Below are 18344 nucleotides of genomic sequence, written 5' to 3' on the forward strand. Positions count from 1 at the left end.
CCAAAAAGCTTGTTTGGACATGTTTTTACAAAGTTTTGTACAGATAATACTTTGATCAACAATCAGGAGCATACTTTGATCCATCTTATTGCCTTTTAGTTTTCCATTTGTAGAAAGTGTTTCCACGTTCTTCTCTGTGTATCCAGTGAATTTGATAACTTGAACGTCAATGAAAAATGTTTAGATTACATCATCCTTGGCTTACTGTATCTCCACTGGTGATCAAACATTCAACATATCATCTTTTAACCTCCAACATATTGCTATTTTTTTCTATGTACCAAGTAAGAACTCTGCTTCTAGTGTAGGGTTCAATCTCAATATCCAATCTCCACTTTTGAGCGAGCTTGGACTAATAACAGGGTATCGAATAATATCAATATATTGAAGAGTCCCTTGCTCTAAATTACAGGAGGTAATAAGAAAGTTCAAACTGCTTGTCTGGTCCTCAAGATTCTCAAATATAAAAGTGTTTTACAGGCAAATATGTAATTACAGGATTTGTGATTGGACCCAAGTTGTGTCCATCTGTCACCCTGGTGCTCACCAATGTCCATTAAGTCCTCTCTGCACTGAGATTCATCCAAACCTCTACAGGGTGACAACACTGGTGTTCCACTTACCACCAGGAGATGGCACTATCGCTTTACAGTGTGGAATAGACTAGAATCATCAAGGTCAGCGTTATTTCCATATTAAAACAAATGTTTTATACAAATATGAAAGGTAAGATTAGTCTCTTATCTTAATAAGATTATTATTATTGGACAATTTGTGAATAAGAACTGCATATGGAAAAGTGGACGGTCATCCAAAGTGCTGCAGAGAATGTTAAAGGTTATATCAAACTACAAGTACACTGAGATTTCAGAGCATGAGCTGACTCTTCAGATGGGAAGAGAGACATTTTCAACTGTCTGAAGCTCTGCAGGACTCTTCACAGCTGAAACATATTCCTGAGGGACTTTTTGTATCAGGACAGATCAGAGATCACCTGGGCAACCACCCATATATCGAAAACACGCTGCTTTTTGTGCATGTGTGATTTATCTAGTTGAAGGAGAGACTTGAACTTCCTAGGTCCTAGGAAGTTCAAGTCTCTCCTAGGACCTAGGACATCAATGGTGCGGGACAGGAAGCACATTTACTGTTGTGTCTCACATGCAGTGCGTGCTGCAGAGTGCTGTAATAACGTCTAATTGCCATGAGGTGGCAGTGTAGGTCCATAATATTACTTCCAGCTCTCACTGACCACAGGGCAAAAGCAATGAGGTACTGTACATGCACCAGGCGTCATGAGTACAATAGAATAGAATAGAATAGAAAATCTCTCTTCTAAAAAGTCCTAAATTATATAGTTATTTATATACTACTGGTACTACTACTACTACTACTATTACCACTATTACTACTACTACTGCTACTACTACTACCACTAATAATAATAATAATAAGAAGAAGAAGAAGAAGAAGAAGAAGAAGAAGAACCATACTACTACTAATAATGATTATTATTATTATCATTATAATGGAAGGTAATTAAGAATGGAAATCCCAGACTTGGAGCAAAGTGCACCCCGGTTTGTGCACCATTTCTGTTCCTAACAAATGATTTAAGTGAATATAAATCAATGCCCCCCTCCTGTCCCCCTAAACCGCTCCAAATTTGTCCAGCGCGTTCCTACTCGCTGATTGGTTCGCGCTCTGATTGGCCTGCCCTCTGATTGGCTGAAAGTTCCGTGCTGAGACAGTCGGTGGCCGCAGTTTGTTTTCTCGCCTGCGGCTGAAGTTTGCACGGTGAACCGCTGCTGGAGGCGGTGTGGATATAGTATTCAGGTGTTCATTTTAATAGATAACGGTGTGAGTAGTCTCGCAAACAGGCGGGGAAAGTTTTTCTTTTCTCTCCTCTTTCTTTCTTTTCCCGGTGCTGTTACTGGTCTCTCGAGCGTTTTACATGCGGACTGTCATTCAGAAATACTACAGCCTGCATTTGGAGCGCTCACGTGTTTGACTTCAGCCTATATATTTTACATTTCTTCCTACATTTACTCTCGCTTACTTAGAGCTTTCCTTTGTGCGCTTTCTCAAAGTCGACTTCATTTACTACAAGTTGGCGTTTCGGTGACAGACGCGTCTCATCACACGTGTAAATGACTCTTGGTTTGAATCGCGGATTAAGTTATTGAGATCATAAAGTCACTGGAGAGGAGGGGAAGAACTGTTTTCGGGATAAAGGCATGGTGTGCGTGCAGGTCATCAGGGGGTGACAGACTGGATATCTCGTCACTGCTGGGAGTTTTACAGTAAGTCTGTATTAATAAGCCAAAGTCACTGTTACATTTATATCATGTGGCCACATGTTTGTCTGGCGCACTTTATTGTGACTTTACAGGGAACTTATCACCTTTTGATTCCTTTTTTGAGTTATGTCATATTCCTACATGATCTTCAACGGTATTGTACTGTACAGGAGTTGGTACTTAAAGTTAAGTGAGTTGTAACGTGTTGCAGCATTTACAAAGTTCACTCTGACTGTATGAAGTGATTACAACTATAGACAGCACGTTCACATAGTGCACTATGGTTTAATAATGCCATACAATGCAAAGGGTTTATGATAATTACATCCGTTTTTTATTTATTCGATTGTAAATTATTGATTTTTAAACAAATGATAAATAAAAATGCATTAGACCTCCAGTCTGCAATCATCATAATGCAAACAGTCACAGGTTGCAGGCTCTCCTCCTCCTTAAAGAAACTTTTACATTTACAGCCACTGTCAGCTGATTTGTATGATGTTTATTTAGGGAATAAAGATTGTTCTTGCTGTAAGATCTACCTATGCAAATAGAAATGCGACTAAACCTGATTTTGGTAATCAATTATCCTGCCCTTTTAAGTGTGTGGCAGATTCTGGTGAACTGAGACGCTGAGGTTGACAGGTACTGATCAAAGATACAGCATGTGAAGGACTGAAATAAGATCTCATAAGGTTCAGGGAAGAATTTATGTGGCGGAAAGATTAAAACCACTGTAAGGAGAGACATATGGACAGGTGGACAGAATAAATCTGTAAGAGTTTGACTTTCAGAAAGAAGGGTGTTTGAGTGCCGAGTAATGTTTATAAGACAGGATACACTGAATTGAAGAGATGGAGGTGAGTGCATGTGTTCTATATAACGTCTGCCTTTAGAGACTTGAAGCCTGGTAAGTTTTGAAAACACCCGCACAGGGATCAGTGGAGTTATAAGAAATACACACGTCTCTCAGTTTTGTTCAGAGAAACTGGGACTTTTATTTTATTACTTGCCTTTATTAAGGAATAATTTGATTATTTTCTATCAACGTATTCCTATTTTTGCCTCTTCTAAAATTCAAGGCAGGTTTTCAACAAGATGGTCACCAGCTGTCAGCCAGTTGGTAGTAAATTAGCTTTTAATTCCTTTGCGCTTGCAGCTATTTTGGCAGCAATTAATCAAAAAAAACATCAGATGGGGAGATAATGAATGTGGCTGGTGGATTCTTGGAATAAATCAGATTCTGACAGTGGACAATACAGCTGTTTGATTAATGATTTATATATAGAGATGCAATCTAAAAGATTAAAATGTACCTTCAAGGTGGGAAATGATTTCTAAGTATTTCTCAGTATCTCCTAAATATATAAATATTTCTCTCATTTCATTTCCTTTCAGATAAAAGTGGCTGAGCATTCTTCTTCCTAAAAAATAAACCAAAATGCTTCTCTGGGTCTTTCTGTTGCTGGAGATGGTCCTGATGTCTGCTGCTGCCAGAGGTGAGTAACAGAAGCACTGATTTTAACAAAGACTTGGAGCATTAGAGTTATCAGTGAGATAAATCTCTCTCCAGTCGTACTTGTAAAAAAGTCTTCCATAAGTTCACCTAGCGTGCAGCAAATTTACTGTAGTGAAATTTACTATTTTTGCATTCTTGCTACGCTGCTGATCCAACCCCTGGAAGATTTATTTGAAACATGGTGGTACGATAGCTTTGACTGTGGTTTCAGACACAATTGTCTCATTAAAGCTGAAAGTATGATGGGAGGACTGCAGAAACAAACCCTCTCCTCCATCTTCTCCGGCTTTTCTATCACATGTTCTTTGGAACTTCTTTAATTGTGTGCTTTGTAAACATGGTTGTAATCCTGTATTTGCTCATTCTGCACTGATACATTTCCTCAGATTTTGGAATATCTGCAGACACTCCCGGGGTGAACTTAATGACCATAATGAATATCTTCAGATGGTCGGTGAACCTTTGACTTTGACTGGTTATTCAGTTACTGGCAGGTCTTCTTGCACTCGCCTGGCACTAGTGTGGTTTTCTACCTTCTGGTTATTTTACCTTGTTGGAGTAAAATGTTGTCTTTCAACTCTAATAATCTAAATTGAACAGTGAACAGCCTGCAGTAGTCTGCATGCTAACTTGAGTCTTTCAATAAAACTAAACATAACGAAAACAAACAACAACAGAGGCTGTACATAGATGAGAACGATCTCTGACCCAGCCTGCAGGCATTATGGGCAGACGGTCGCGGAGTTGGCGCCCGTTCCCGAGATCACACCGATGATGAGTTTTCAGTGGGAACAAAGCTGCATTCAGCGAGGCGAGGCCGGGCCAGTGTGCAGACACGGGGCCGAAAGTAAACACAGGGCCATAGACCGCAAAGAGATGAGATTAGATTAGCCTGTTAGGGATGTTTGCTGTGCAATGCCGCAGCATTTCCTCCCCCTCACCGCCTGCAGTCTGTCAATGAAACCAGGACAGGCAGCGGAGAGAGGCAGAAGGCTGGGGTACGAGTGGAAGGGAGAGAAGAGGAGAGAGAGAGAGAGAGAGAGAAGGAAACAGATTATAGGAGGGGGTGTGAGAGAGAGGGCAGGAGAGCATGAAGAGGACAGAGCGGACAAAATACCATTATGAACCTATTAGAAACTGAAGTTCTCCCTTATCTTGTGATGGGCTAAACTCGAGTTGCCAGACAGATCCTCTCTCTTGGTTAAAGTAAAGTATTAGCACTGGAGACATCTCTAACCGAGGCTGCTGTGAGGTTGAAGAAATGAAAAATGAAGCTATGTTTGTTTCTACATTAGCCTCAGGCAAGTGATATAAAAGTAGTTATTGTTATTTTTTGTTATTTATTCTGTTTTTTGGGTTTTTTTTTGCGATTGTAACACTGAAGATATGGCAGCTGAAAGACATCATGCCAGTAGGATGCTGGGTTTTGGTGGCTCCGTGGTCTGAGGTTCATTCCATGTAATTGTGATTGTAATTGTTGCAGCATGTAATGCAGCATGTCATCTATTCTCTGCCTTTAAACATTACATAACAGTAGTCCAATATATAGTCCGCCTTTCTTGCTTTCTCCAGAGAAACGACACAGAGAAGCATTTTTATTAGCGTCTTGGTGACTGCTGAGATGTCCCAGAGAAATATGCATACCGGAGGAGGGTTACTCAGGGCAACTGTATAAACAATGAACAATAAAAAGCAAAATATCATAGGACACATCATGACATTTAGAATTGAAAACATGAACCCTTTTGTGGCCTCATCTGTCCGGGCAGTCCCCTTTGCACACAAGGTTCAGTTACAGTAAATGTAAAGGCACTATTGTATAAATCCAGGAAGTTATGTCTCCCAGAACCTTTATGATGACTGCGAAGTACAGAGTGGCTTATTGTATTAAAGAAATAGCTAAATCAAAGCACAGCCCTGTATTGAAAAGTAGAGAACAAAACGGGTACTTTAATGATAAATACATAGATACCATGACGGCAAAATAGTTTGAATGGTTGTTACTGGGTGTGCTTGGACCTCGTGGGGGCTGAACATCAGATGGCAGAAGGCTGTTTTCCGCTTTGAGTGTTGATTGGCGAATGGAAGCAGGAACATTGGAATAGCAAAGTTCTTCGCTGTACGTCTGCAACAGACAGAGGTGAAGAGAAATGTTTGGAAATGGAGGGATGGAACTGGACAGAAAAGAGTGGAAGAGTGAGATACAGATACAGCCCAGAGATAGAGGCAACATTTATGCCCTCATTGCAGCAGATGTAGCGTCACCTAAACTGCACTCCGGAGGCTTACACAACCATGCTGTTTGAACCGGTGCATGAGACTGAGCAGCTGAGAGATTAGCATTCTCCCCTGTTAACTGAACAACAGTGAGCTCGAGTACAGGGGTCAAAGACTGGTAGTAGGCCAGTGCACCCTGGGCTACCTGCAGCTCCAGAAACAGTTAGGTTCAAGTGTGACCAGTGAGAGGGAAAGGTCCACCCGAAAACACTTTCTTACACTGTTAAAACAATCGTCTGACATTTTAGGAAATATGCCTTTTCACTTTCTTGTCAAGAATTACATGACAAGATGGATAGCACTCTCGTGTCTGTATGCTAAATATGAAGCAACAGCCAGGAGACAGTTAGCTTAGCCTAGCATAAAGACTGGAAACAGGGTGAAATAACTAGCCTTGGAGGGAGTTATGAGCTGTTATGTGTGGGACTATTTCTTGGCTGGGCTCACTAATTTCCTGAAGTGTCCGCTGGTTGCCTGGCAACCTCACGGTGACAAGTCACCGCTTCTCGCACATAACCCCTCGTAAAACCACAACTTATTGTTTTTACACTTGGATGAACTGTTTCTTTAAAAGCAACAGAGCATTGTTTGCATTTTGTTGTGTGTATTTTTCCTCCTGGCTAAATGTAGATGAAGTAATACTACATCAATATTTCCACTGCAGCTACAAGTACACGAGGTACACAGCTTCCCTCGAGACCATTCTTCTTTTCTTTGCATTTAACAGTCTTACAGAGAAACCCATTTCAGAAGAGCAGCTGTTGCATTTTGAGCGACTTGACTTTGTCTTCAGTGGAAAAACTTATGTGAACTTTTAGCTCTGTTGCTCTCTCAGGGCTGATGATGAGGCAGGTGGCAGGTGAGGAAGAGTATCCCAAAAAACACTTGGAATGCACTGAACAGATCAAGCGTTTGTTTATTGGTTCATATGTGCTTGCCTTTGTTTCTGCATGTCTCCGTGCACATACACACAAATGCCACGTGTATGTCAGATGGTTATCAGCATGTCAGATGGTATTTACGTAAGCCAGCTGTTAAACGCTTCATGGTCAAACAACTGGAGCAGGGCAGAGAGGATAGTGACAATGTGATTATTGAAGTTACTCCAGCAGAGACTTTCATTTGTTCTTTGCTTCTACCTGTGACGCTGTGTGTTGAAATGACCTACAGTGTGTATCATCACACACTCTCTCACTCTTGTCTTGTCTCACTCGTCCACCCCAATCCTTTGAAGCAGATTCAGAAAACAGAGGATATACCAAGAAATGAGATGATGAGTTTGGGTTTGTGTACATTGTTTCCTGACGCACAGTTCTGTCTAAACAATTTAATGTTTTCCATGTGATTGTGCCGCATCGACCACCCATTGGCCAGAGGGAGGGAGAAGAAAAGGAGAGAGATGGGAGAGTTCATTTGTTGTTACACCAAGTGTAAAAAGTAACACATTAAAAATGCATCTTCGTTGTTTTGATGGTTGTAAAGCGGAGACGCACACGCAGCAACAGAGAAAGACACGAGAGACAGTGCAGAGTGTAAATGACAGAATACACAGATGCTGAAAACGTATACAACCAGAGGACGCTACCCATAAATATGACTTAACACATGTAAGCACACACACACACACACACACACACACACACACACAGTCCACAATCACTTAACAACCTCCTGCCCCACACACTCATTACTGAGGAATGTAATTAGCATGCTAACACTAACAATGATGGCAGGAGAGGATTGCGGTTAGGTAAAAAGGACTGGAGGAGGAGGTGCACCAGAGACACAAGCAATGGATAACTAACAGAGCTGTAAACTCCTGTAGAAAAGTAAAGAGACAACTAGATAACAAGACCAACAGACAGACAGAGGTGTCTGTTTCTCCTCAGGATTGTAGTGGAAGCCATCCACAGACGTATAAAGTACTAGATGAGCCTGGGCCTTATAAAGAAATGGGAGTTGGATGGGAGAGCTGCATGAATGAACGGAGGGGAGTGACAGTGCCTTTAAGGGCCGCAGTCAGACGAAAAAACGAGTACCATTCTCTCAAAAGGACACTCTAACTTTTGTTTAACTTGTCTTTGGACAAGGGTTTATGAGACAGAAGAGCAGCAAATCCTTATATATGAGAAGCAGGAACCAGAGAGTGTTCGGAGTCGATTCATTTTCTCTGGATCAATTAATCAACTAATCGTTTCAACTATTGTATTATTTACCAGTTGGGTCAACTTCAAGCTAAATGGTCGCGGCATAAGTAGTGTCCAACTTGCAGGGCTAAAAAAGGGACAGCAGATAGTGGCAATAATTACAGGTATAGGCCCCCCATCTCTGAATATTGAGATTTGGTGATCAATGTATTTCAGTATGGAAAGCACTGGCCTTGGTTACAAATGCGTCTATCTAACAAGGAGTTGTAGATGACCAATGAATAAAAAAGGGTTAAACTTTGATGAATCGTGCCAATTTTATGTTTAAACTTCACCCATCTTGTTGTTGTGTTTTCCCACTCACTCTTCCAAATGAAAGCTAACTAAAGTAAGCACTGATTAACCAATTTATTACATTTTGTAATAAAACACATTGTGTTAGTTGTGGTAGACATCTCCTCAGGAATGGAGGAGAAGGAGGAGAAGGAGGGCATCTTGATTCCTCATAGAGTAAACAACTGCATACCACAGACAGATGCTTCAAACACAGAACTTCACCTCATTGTAAACAGACACACTCACATCAGTAAATCCCCTCCACCCGCTCCTGTGTTTTTAAGCATGCAACGCGTCCTAAGTCACAGCTAACTATCGTAAATACCATTTGACATGCTAACCATTATATGGCCTGATGCTGCTGCTGGTGGTGGGCATCTGCCTGCCAGCCTCAGTGTTTGCAGTGGAAGAGCTTGATCCAGACCACCAGAGCCGAGTGAAATCTTCATCAGCATCCATGCAAGGAGATTTTAGAAAAGTGCATTTTCTCCGGCATGGGACCAACATTTAATATAAATGTTTTTCAGTTAGTGAAGAACATTTTTACAGCTTGTTTTCTGCCTGCCTGTTCCCTGGAACTGATTACATTATTGTGCAGCTTAATTTATTATTTCACGTCATTTTGCCTTTTAAATAAGAGAAAAGGCAGAAACGTTCAACCCATGTGGTGTTTGTTGATTACATGGTGATTAACAGACAAAGGGAAGCTTCAAAGGGCACAAATGACTCTTTCAGTTCCTCTTGTTAAATCCTAACGTCGGGGCCAAATGCTGTCTTGTTTGGCTGTTTGGACAAGTCGAGCTGTGACAAATGAGAAGCTGAAAGAAAGATTGTCACTTTAAAAAAACAGACTCATCTAGTGTTTATTGTAAACTCTCTATGGGATCATCAGCCTATAATTTCATTAGAAATCATTTTCACCCAAAAGATTAACCAGCACTGACATGAACCCATTTGCAGGCAGCTGAATGGGGACCTTAAGGGGCGGCCTCTCTCCCCCACACCCCACTTTCGTAACCACTGTTCTCCTTCTCAGAGTTTTACAGGGCCTGTTAATGTTAAAGGCTATTAGCCAACATTTAGATAAAGTCAATGTTTGCTTTGACTTTGCTAATGGTGGGGTAGTAATGGGGCTGTCTGGACGTTCTCTGTGGGGGTTGATGGTGTGTCGCGGTCACGTGAAGATGTGATGTGTGTTTGTGAAGGCGGGTGCAGCAGAGAGAAGAGCAACAGGAGAAGATAAGATAGCAGGAGGAGGCTTTGTGGAGAGAAATGTTAAAGAACAATGAGCCCTTAACATACAGTTTCCTCATTTCCTCCCCTGAAGTAGCCATAAGGAAATAAACCATGTTTTTATGGAGGTACCGTTCATTCAAATTCTTGATGTCTTGAGCATAATTTCATATATATTTCCTTAAAAGTCAGCCTGACATATTTGGTATCTTTGGAAACTTTTGAACCTCCTTTAGAATAAGCTTCTCTCTCTGCTCTTTGTCTTACTCTCTTTCTTCTTCAGCTTCCCTGTCTCTCTCCTACATAGTGCAGTATTGTGTGGGTCGTGGCGCCACAGTGCTGTATTGTGGTCTCAGTGGGGTTGGGGTATGTTTGGTCAACGCTACAGCACTGCGGGTCACAGGTCAGCCAGTGGATCAGGGAGGGGTCAGGGAGAGTGTGTGTGTGTGTGGGGGGGGGGTTTGTACGTGTATGTGTGTGTCTAAGATAGGGTCAGAGAAGACACATGCCAGCACCAGAGGAGACTGTAATAACACAACAGGAACCCCACAGGCACACTCTGCTTTCACTCCTTTATCTCCTCTCTGTCTCCGTTCAATAACCTCATTGACATGTATGTCAGAAACAGGATTACCAAACATTAATCAATACATTCAACTATTATGAAGATGAAGATTGTGTTTCCATCCAAATGCAACGCAAGTTCACAAATGCAAAGCACAAAACGTGTTATTACTTTATCATGTTTATTACATTTGGCAGAATCTCTGGCACAATGTTTTTTTTTTATGGTTCACCACATGCATTTCATGGGACGCAGGAGTTTCAATCATTAACATTGATACACTATTTAAACTGACACAGACACACCTACTTAACCCTAATGAGACTCTCTGATAATGATAATGATTTCTTCAAGACAAAAGAAATCATTGAAGTTATCAACCGTGACCACATAATGACTTTTGAGATACCAGATATGTTGTAAATGTAGATTATAGTGATTGCAGTGAGCCCATTAGCCCAACTACTTTCACTCAAACTACTAAAAACACACATTTCCCTTTCACCCCTGGTGGTATCTAACCTTGCAGATAGATTGGTTCTCTTTACCCAGCACTGAAAACCAGTGAAACAATGTTCCAGGTTACTTTGGATAATCAATAGACTTTGCAATCAATGGATTCAAAGGTGAAACAAAACAGTAAAAACTGTCCACAGGGAGGTCTGAGTGAGCGTCACTCACCTAATTGTTTCTACTGGCTTTACATCACCTCTCTCTGATCTGTCTGTTCTCTCCGTCACTTTCTATCTCGCTCTCTGACATTTTAATTCCTCTGCCACTTTCTTTGTCTCCGCTGGTTTCTCTCTCCCTTGTCTACCCTTCAATCAGACCCTTTCCAACCCCCCTTTAACCCCCTCCTACCACACACACAGTCTCCAGCTGTTATTCCTGATGGTGTTACAAATGAGACGTTACAAATGAGATGCTGAAAGGTGATCGCTGCAGACCCTTGTTTTCTTTGGGCTTCAGACTGTCCAGATTGGGGTCTAGTTGGGGAGTGATCCAGCAGTCATGGCAACTGTGTGTGTGTGTTTGCGTTATAGACTGTAATAGACAGAAACAGAAGAATACACTAAACCAAAAATACCACCATTATGACCTTAGTCTCAAATGTGATGTGATTGACATGTTATGGACAGTCAGCCACACTCTCCGTCCTTGGTTGTTTATTAGAAACACAGATGACCTTCGACCCCAGGAAGTGGAGGCTGATCGGGGGCAGGATGTTAAGGCGGACGGCTTTAGGAAATACTTTTTTTAAGCTGTTGCTGTAGCTTCTAGCTGTGACATTGTGCCTGTTCCGTTGAGCTCTTATTCATGTCAATTTTAACGTACACAGTCTTTGGTGATGCAAAACCAAGTCTTAGATACATACTGATATCATATATACATATACAAGTTTTGCATATAGCAGGTTGCATTATTTCATCTAAAATTACAGGATGCCTGTAAATATGCCTGCCTGTTTCTTGTTTTTCACTGCTTTGTCTTCTCTAAAAAAGCAGGAAATGCTATAGGACCTAGTATTCTCTATTTAAGGGACCATAAATGGCAGTAAAAAACAGTTCCACACTGATTTTCCTTGTTGTGGCATGTGTTGGGCGAAGACCAAAAAACTAAAACTAAAACATGGCACAAAGTTGAAAACCGCCACACATGAGGGGACACAAACGCAGTCGTCTTTTTCTGCAGTGCCAGCTGTCGATGTGGAATCCATACTGCAGGGGGAATGTGAGAGGAGTGTGAGAGATGTGGGGGTGGGTTCAGCAAGACGGGGACTCTGGAGGGGGCAAATACACTGGTGACTGTGACTGTGACTCTGTGGCCAAACAAATACATTTTTATGGTCTCAAAATTTATGATGCAACATTTACATTAATGTATTTTGACATCATTCATCATTTGCCACCAATGGTTGACGTAGGCTGCTTATATTACTGTGTTTTTTAAGTGTGAAAAGCTGTGGAAAAGGCCTTATTTTAGAAAATAACTAGTCCGTAAGATGTGTTGTCCGACCATATCAAAAGACAAAAGTGTTAAAAGCTGTTCTGAACGTCCTCACTCGAAGGTGGAGTGAAAGGCTGGCCGTCATAGAGGGGGAAGATGCGATCATTGTTTAAAAATGGGGATAATGGCGCACAAACAGCCTTTCAAACAGCCTCTGTCTGGAAGACATTCATAGTGTTGCAATCGTTTGTACACACAAAAAGTGAGAGAAATAGTTGTGTAAAGAATGAAAGAAGAGAGCTAAACAGAGGAGTTCAAACTCTGCTGACTGGCTGACTTCCACACAGCTGACCAGTCACTGCGTGACATGAGTGTGACTGTCAGGTTGTTTCTTTCAGAAAGTTGTCAGACCAGGCCCCCTGAAGGTGTGGGGGAGGGGTTTCTGAAGCTATTCAACCATCTGATGAGCACTTCTGATGAAATATACTGGCTTTATAATTTGTGGATTTAGCTTTACATCAAGTGAATTTCACTTGAAGTGCTGTGAATCTGGCTTTAAATGTGTGACTTGGCCCTAAACTTGTTGGATCTGTCTGTAAAAGCTGTTGTTTTTGGATCCAAAGGTTGTAGGTTTTGATTTAAATCTACTATATCTGAACCTTCTGCACTTGGCTTTAAATCTAGGGAATTTGGATGTGCAGATAGTGAATTTGGCCTTGAATATAGTGAACCTGGTTTTGAATATATTGGACCTGGCTTTAACATTGTGAATTAGGCTTTGTTTGTTTGTCTGTCCGTCCTGGAAGAGGAATCCCTTCTCTGTTGTTCTTCCTGAGGTCTCCTCCTTTTTCCCCTTTAAAGGGAACTCATTCGACTCAAGAGATCGAAGGACTGAGAGTATTTTATGCAGTATTGATTGTAAAGCCCTTTGAAGCAACTTTGTGATTTGACAGTTTCGGCTTGATTAATAAAATTGTCTTGACCTGACTTTGAAATTAATTTAATGGAACAAAAATGTCTGCAGTGAGCTGGAGCTCCTGCTAGACAAAAGCCAAAAGTTCATAACCTAGAGACTCAGACAGCGTGTTCTGACACAATGTGGTACAAGTATTTCAGGACTTCACATGCAGCCAAAGTAGACAGTGCATCTTGTGTTGATTATTGTTAATAATTTGAAAAGCTGCAGAGAATGGCATGGCTCGCATTTCTTGCATTTTTCCCAAAGTAACAGGCAAAACATTGACCAGATCTGTAAAAAATTAAAAGATCTCCAGATATTAGTTACAGCCACAGTGAAGTAATCCAGGACATTAATCCCCTGCCAGTAACCACACAGTGCTGACGTCTAGCTGAAAGGCCTGCAGACCAGTTAGCTGTGTTAATTATTTCCCACTACATGGCCCTTCATCACACTGGTCAGCTCAGGGTACGTATTATCCCGAGGTAATCCCTCTGTTGTGCTGGCACCATTATCACACGGGGACACAACAGGCCTATTCTTCCACACGTAATTAACAAAGGTACTTATGGGCTGCTTTCTGGGATTTAACTGTTGTGTTGTTGGAGCTTTGGGGAAAGCAGTGGGATGGAGGAAAGGAAAGCTCTCAGATCACTGGTGTAGTGGAGGTTTGGGAGTTTAGGTGTGCAGCTGCAACCACACTGTGTTAACTTTCAGTTTTAGAGAGGAAAAAGGTTGGTGTACCCTGTCTACTGTGGTAGACAGTAACACTGTTAAGTTTTGTACTTAAAGGACCAGTGTGTAGGGTTAAGGGGGGAATTTTTTGCAGAAATGGAATATAATATTAATTCAAGTGCAGCTTGAATTTGGTGGCACAAATGCACCTGAAGGCCACCGTAGCTTCTCCTACACGCTTGGAAAAGGTGGGGTGAAGGGGAGCGGTATTCAGTCCTACACACTGGTCCTTTAAGTACAATTCTGAAGTACTTGTCGTTTATGTGAGTATTTTCATTTTAGCGTTGCTGTCCTGTGAAACTCACATATCGCTTTTTAACTTTTCATGAGCTAAGAATATTTTCAGCTTTGTGACTACATTCGCTCCACCTACAAATGCTGCTTACATTTTATAAAAATGAAAGAATAATATACTAATAAAACACTCAAGGGTCCGTTCTGCATAACGAGTGCTGTAACTTGATAATTGAAGCACCTACACACCTATGGCTCACCTGCACAGGTGTTTTTACTTAATATCCCTGATTAGACTGTGTGGGCGTGTGCAAACTGTAGGACGTCTCCCTCAGTCTCCTGTTAGTTTTGCTTTCATCTGTTAGGGTGGGACGATTTACACCTCTTTTCACTCTTAGCAGTACATTGAATTTTTTGACATCCCGTCATACCAAACATCACCTGAGCAGAGGTCTAATGGACCAGAATAATTGTCAACACCTGTGTGGGTGTGCAAGAAATAAGATTTTGAATGAAAGACATTTACTTGTAATTGAGTACTATTACAATGCTGTATTATTACTACTTCTACTCCTATCAGTTTTACTTGCTACTACATGCTACTGGAGTAAAGAGGTAGAAAAGAGGAGTGTTATGTAGTGGTAGTTCTGTGTTTTTTCCATTTCCCGGCTGTAATTATGACACACTTACTCACAAATATACATGAGAGAGGCAGACCGAGAGATTAGTCCACACTGACAGCTACAAGAGACATGATGACTGATTGATTTCAGGCGGAATTGCTTGTGTGTGTCTGTGTGTGTGTGTGTGTGCGCGGTTGTGTTTGGTGGAGAGTGTCCACTATCAATCAACACTTCTCAGGCTCTGTTCCTGGCTCACCCTGCGCGTCATGGCAAACTCTGCATGTGCCGGGACACACACTTGTATTTAGTTTATAAAAGGAATGATTCAACCTGTGGATATTCTTTCTTCTTCACATATACGGGTGAATAAGGAGGGCGTTGTTTCTCAAAAGCATTGTGAGGTCATGATGAGTCTTACTGTAAGTTTGAGGGCTAAGACCATCTTAGTATGCTTCTCCCCCCTCACCTTTCTGATGTCCAAATCAGGTGGACTGCATTTTCCCTTATTTTTACATTTTTGTAAGTATGTTTTCTCAGTTGCTTTGGCACAATCATTGAAACAAAGTCATGAGCAGTTGAATTTCTTGTTGCTTTCATACAGAAGTCAAATGTATGAGTGCAAATATCCTCGAATGATCCAGTAATGCATTGAGTTAGTCTCTGTTATCAAAATAAACTGCACTACTTGTCTTTTGAACTGTATAACTCACAGACATGTTTATCAACATACTCAGGGTGTAAATCCTCACATGCAAAATATTAAAACTGTACAAAACCTTTCAAACGTACATGTATCATACATCTCAGTATAATATAATAGTGCCATTAAAAGAGTTGTTACCAGATGAATCATTAAATTGAAGTAGTAAGAAACACCACTTAGACTCCACCTCATGTACTGGTGTGCACATGATGTAAGTGTGCAGGTTCAATCCCCTATTCGCAAGGAAAATGTCAGTGTGGAACAGAGATGTATATGAAGCAGGGTCCTACAGCTGAGGCAGCCGCCATTGTCTTTTAAAGGTTAAACAACTTCCAGTCAGTAGGATTGTTCGGGTATTTCCCTTCTTCATTTTGCAATTTTCTTTCCTATTAAGGCTTCGGGAGACAGTTAGATGTCAATCAAGGTTACAGAAAGTGATATATAGGTTAAGCACATGCAATCACTCACTCACACACACACACACACACACACACACACACTCCTAATCCCCTCTTTCTCACACATACACAGAAGGCTGAGATGAGACAGTGACCTGAGCTGAACAAATGGACTTAGTCACGGCTGAGGATTGGTGTGGAATGTGGGAGGGGGGCACGAGTGTGCGTGTGTGTGTTATGTGTGTGTTATGTGTTATGTGCATGCTTGGAATGTCTGCCTCCCCACCCAGTGAAGCAGAAAACACACAGGTGGAGAGGGATGAGGAAGTTCTGTTTTTTCATTTGAAATTAAGTCATTAATTCATCCTACTTGTGGTGTAATGATGTATTCAAATGCTTTTATTGTCTTTTTTCCAACTATGAGGCACTTTGTAACCCTGTCTTTGAAAGGTGCTGTAGATAAAGTATTACTTACTGTACTTGCAGAACATAAAGACGTAAATGTACCTGACACTGTCAACAGGGATGCAATACACGATGCACAGGTTAAACCTCTGTTACTATGTCAAAAACACAGGAAAACAAAGTCAGAAGTAGCAGAAATAAAAGCTTAGGAGAGATAGAAGCAACGTTTATTCAGATGATGACCCAGCAAGTACTGATTTGGTGAGTTGCAGGTCAAAAGACTTTAAACTGAACCAAACTTGGTTGAAATGTGAAAGTTTTTTAGACATTAGATTACAGATTACGTATAGAGTTTATCTGTAATGTGGTGTAAATTATTACTCGTTGGAGACCACAAAAGTGTCTGTGTCTGTTGTTTTGGCCTTCCAGGGTCACCTACTTGAATACAACCCTTTCATATCTTATCTGCAATTATTTAACTGCTAGAAAGCCAACGCCACGCATGAGATATTTATAAAACCAGTCTCTCTCTCTCTCTCTCTCTCTCTTTCACCATCTTACTCTGTCTCATTCTTTATATGTGTTATGTCAATATGAAAGGCTCCCTTACAGCAAATATTCACCTCTTTATCACTAAAGTGGACCACAGCAGGTGGTGGGTGTGTGTGTGTGTGTTATCATTGCTGTTAATAAGTAACAGTGTCTGCCTCCAAAATGCTGATAAAAGTCAGGTCGAGGACGCCGGTTTGCTTCACACACACACATGCACACCAATACTCACACACACTTAAGAGTGTTAACTATTTCTTATCTTGCACCAACTATGTCTTGCCGTATCTGCAAGGCACGAGGCACGAGGCAGACACACACATACAGTACACACACACACACACACACACACGGTATACTTACTATACAAACGCATGTATTTACAACAGCCATTTTGGTGCGGTCAGTATAGCTATATGTAGTTGTTTACCTCAGAGGGTATGTTTAATTGGTCTTTGGTTCAGAGGGTCACTGCTAAGTTGTGTCCACTGCCGGTGACTGTAACCTGACAGTGACTGAATAAGTAAATTGACCTGACCTCAGATTCCTCACATACAACCACAGCACCTGCCTCCGCTGCACTTTTGGGGAGAGACTTTGCAGCCTAACAAGTGTTTGTTAGAAGTCACTGGTGAAGGTCGGCTGGAGTGAAGCTGTTTACATGTCTGCGTGTCGGAATTGTTTTTCTCAGTGTAAATATGTTGCTCTTTTGTTCATGTGTCATCACGTCTTGTAGTCTTACTGTAAAATAAAGAATCTAACTAAGACCTTGAATGCAAAACTTGTATCTGCCTCAACAGAATCAGACATCATGTTCCTCTCCAGTTTCCTGTTTTTTGCATCTTTTTTTTGTGTTTCTTTTAAACTATTTCTAGATTATTGGTAGCTCTAAAGCACCTTAAATTTAACCGTCAGAAACCTGCAGACCCCTGGATTCTAGAGATGGTAGTTTAACTTATGAGCCTGCTAGATTGATTTTAAAAATTTAAATATTTCATGCTTTAACGTCGGTGATTCAGGATGAAGGTAAGCTAAGTATGCTGTCATACTCCTCGGTAGTTGGCGCTGGATCAGAGCGTCTGCTCCCTGTCTGTCTCAGGTCTTATTTTGCCCTGAAATGTAACCCAGTCCTCAGCCTCCATACACTGACCAGCCAGGAATAATGCACACACACACATACACAAATACACACACTGAACTGGAATAGGACTTATGGCCTTTGACCTACTTTCATCCCCTGCTTTGCCTGTTTACCCTGTTTATTCACTCTTTTTCCTGCTCACCTTTTCTTTCTCCTTTCACTGTCTTTCCCTCCTTCTTTGTCCCTTTGGTCAAGGTGATGATCCAAATTCTCCTGGATGCTCTAATCTTGCCAAAAATATATTAATATATATATATATATATATATATATATA

The 18344-nt window shown here is 41.2% G+C and overlaps 1 protein-coding gene across 1 annotated transcript in view; it reads left to right on the forward strand.

Moving 5' to 3' along the window:
* The first annotated feature begins 3776 nt into the window (after positions 1–3776).
* Positions 3777–18344, forward strand: part of fgfrl1a (fibroblast growth factor receptor like 1a) — a 57940-nt gene continuing 43372 nt past the window's right edge. Inside the window, exon 1 of the mRNA XM_070913508.1 lies at positions 3777–3799. Coding sequence (XP_070769609.1) covers positions 3781–3799 — 19 coding nt within the window. The 5' untranslated portion in view covers positions 3777–3780. The remainder of the gene's footprint in view (positions 3800–18344) is intronic.

This window comes from Enoplosus armatus, chromosome 10 (assembly GCF_043641665.1).
Source record: "Enoplosus armatus isolate fEnoArm2 chromosome 10, fEnoArm2.hap1, whole genome shotgun sequence".
NCBI lineage: Eukaryota > Metazoa > Chordata > Actinopteri > Centrarchiformes > Enoplosidae > Enoplosus > Enoplosus armatus.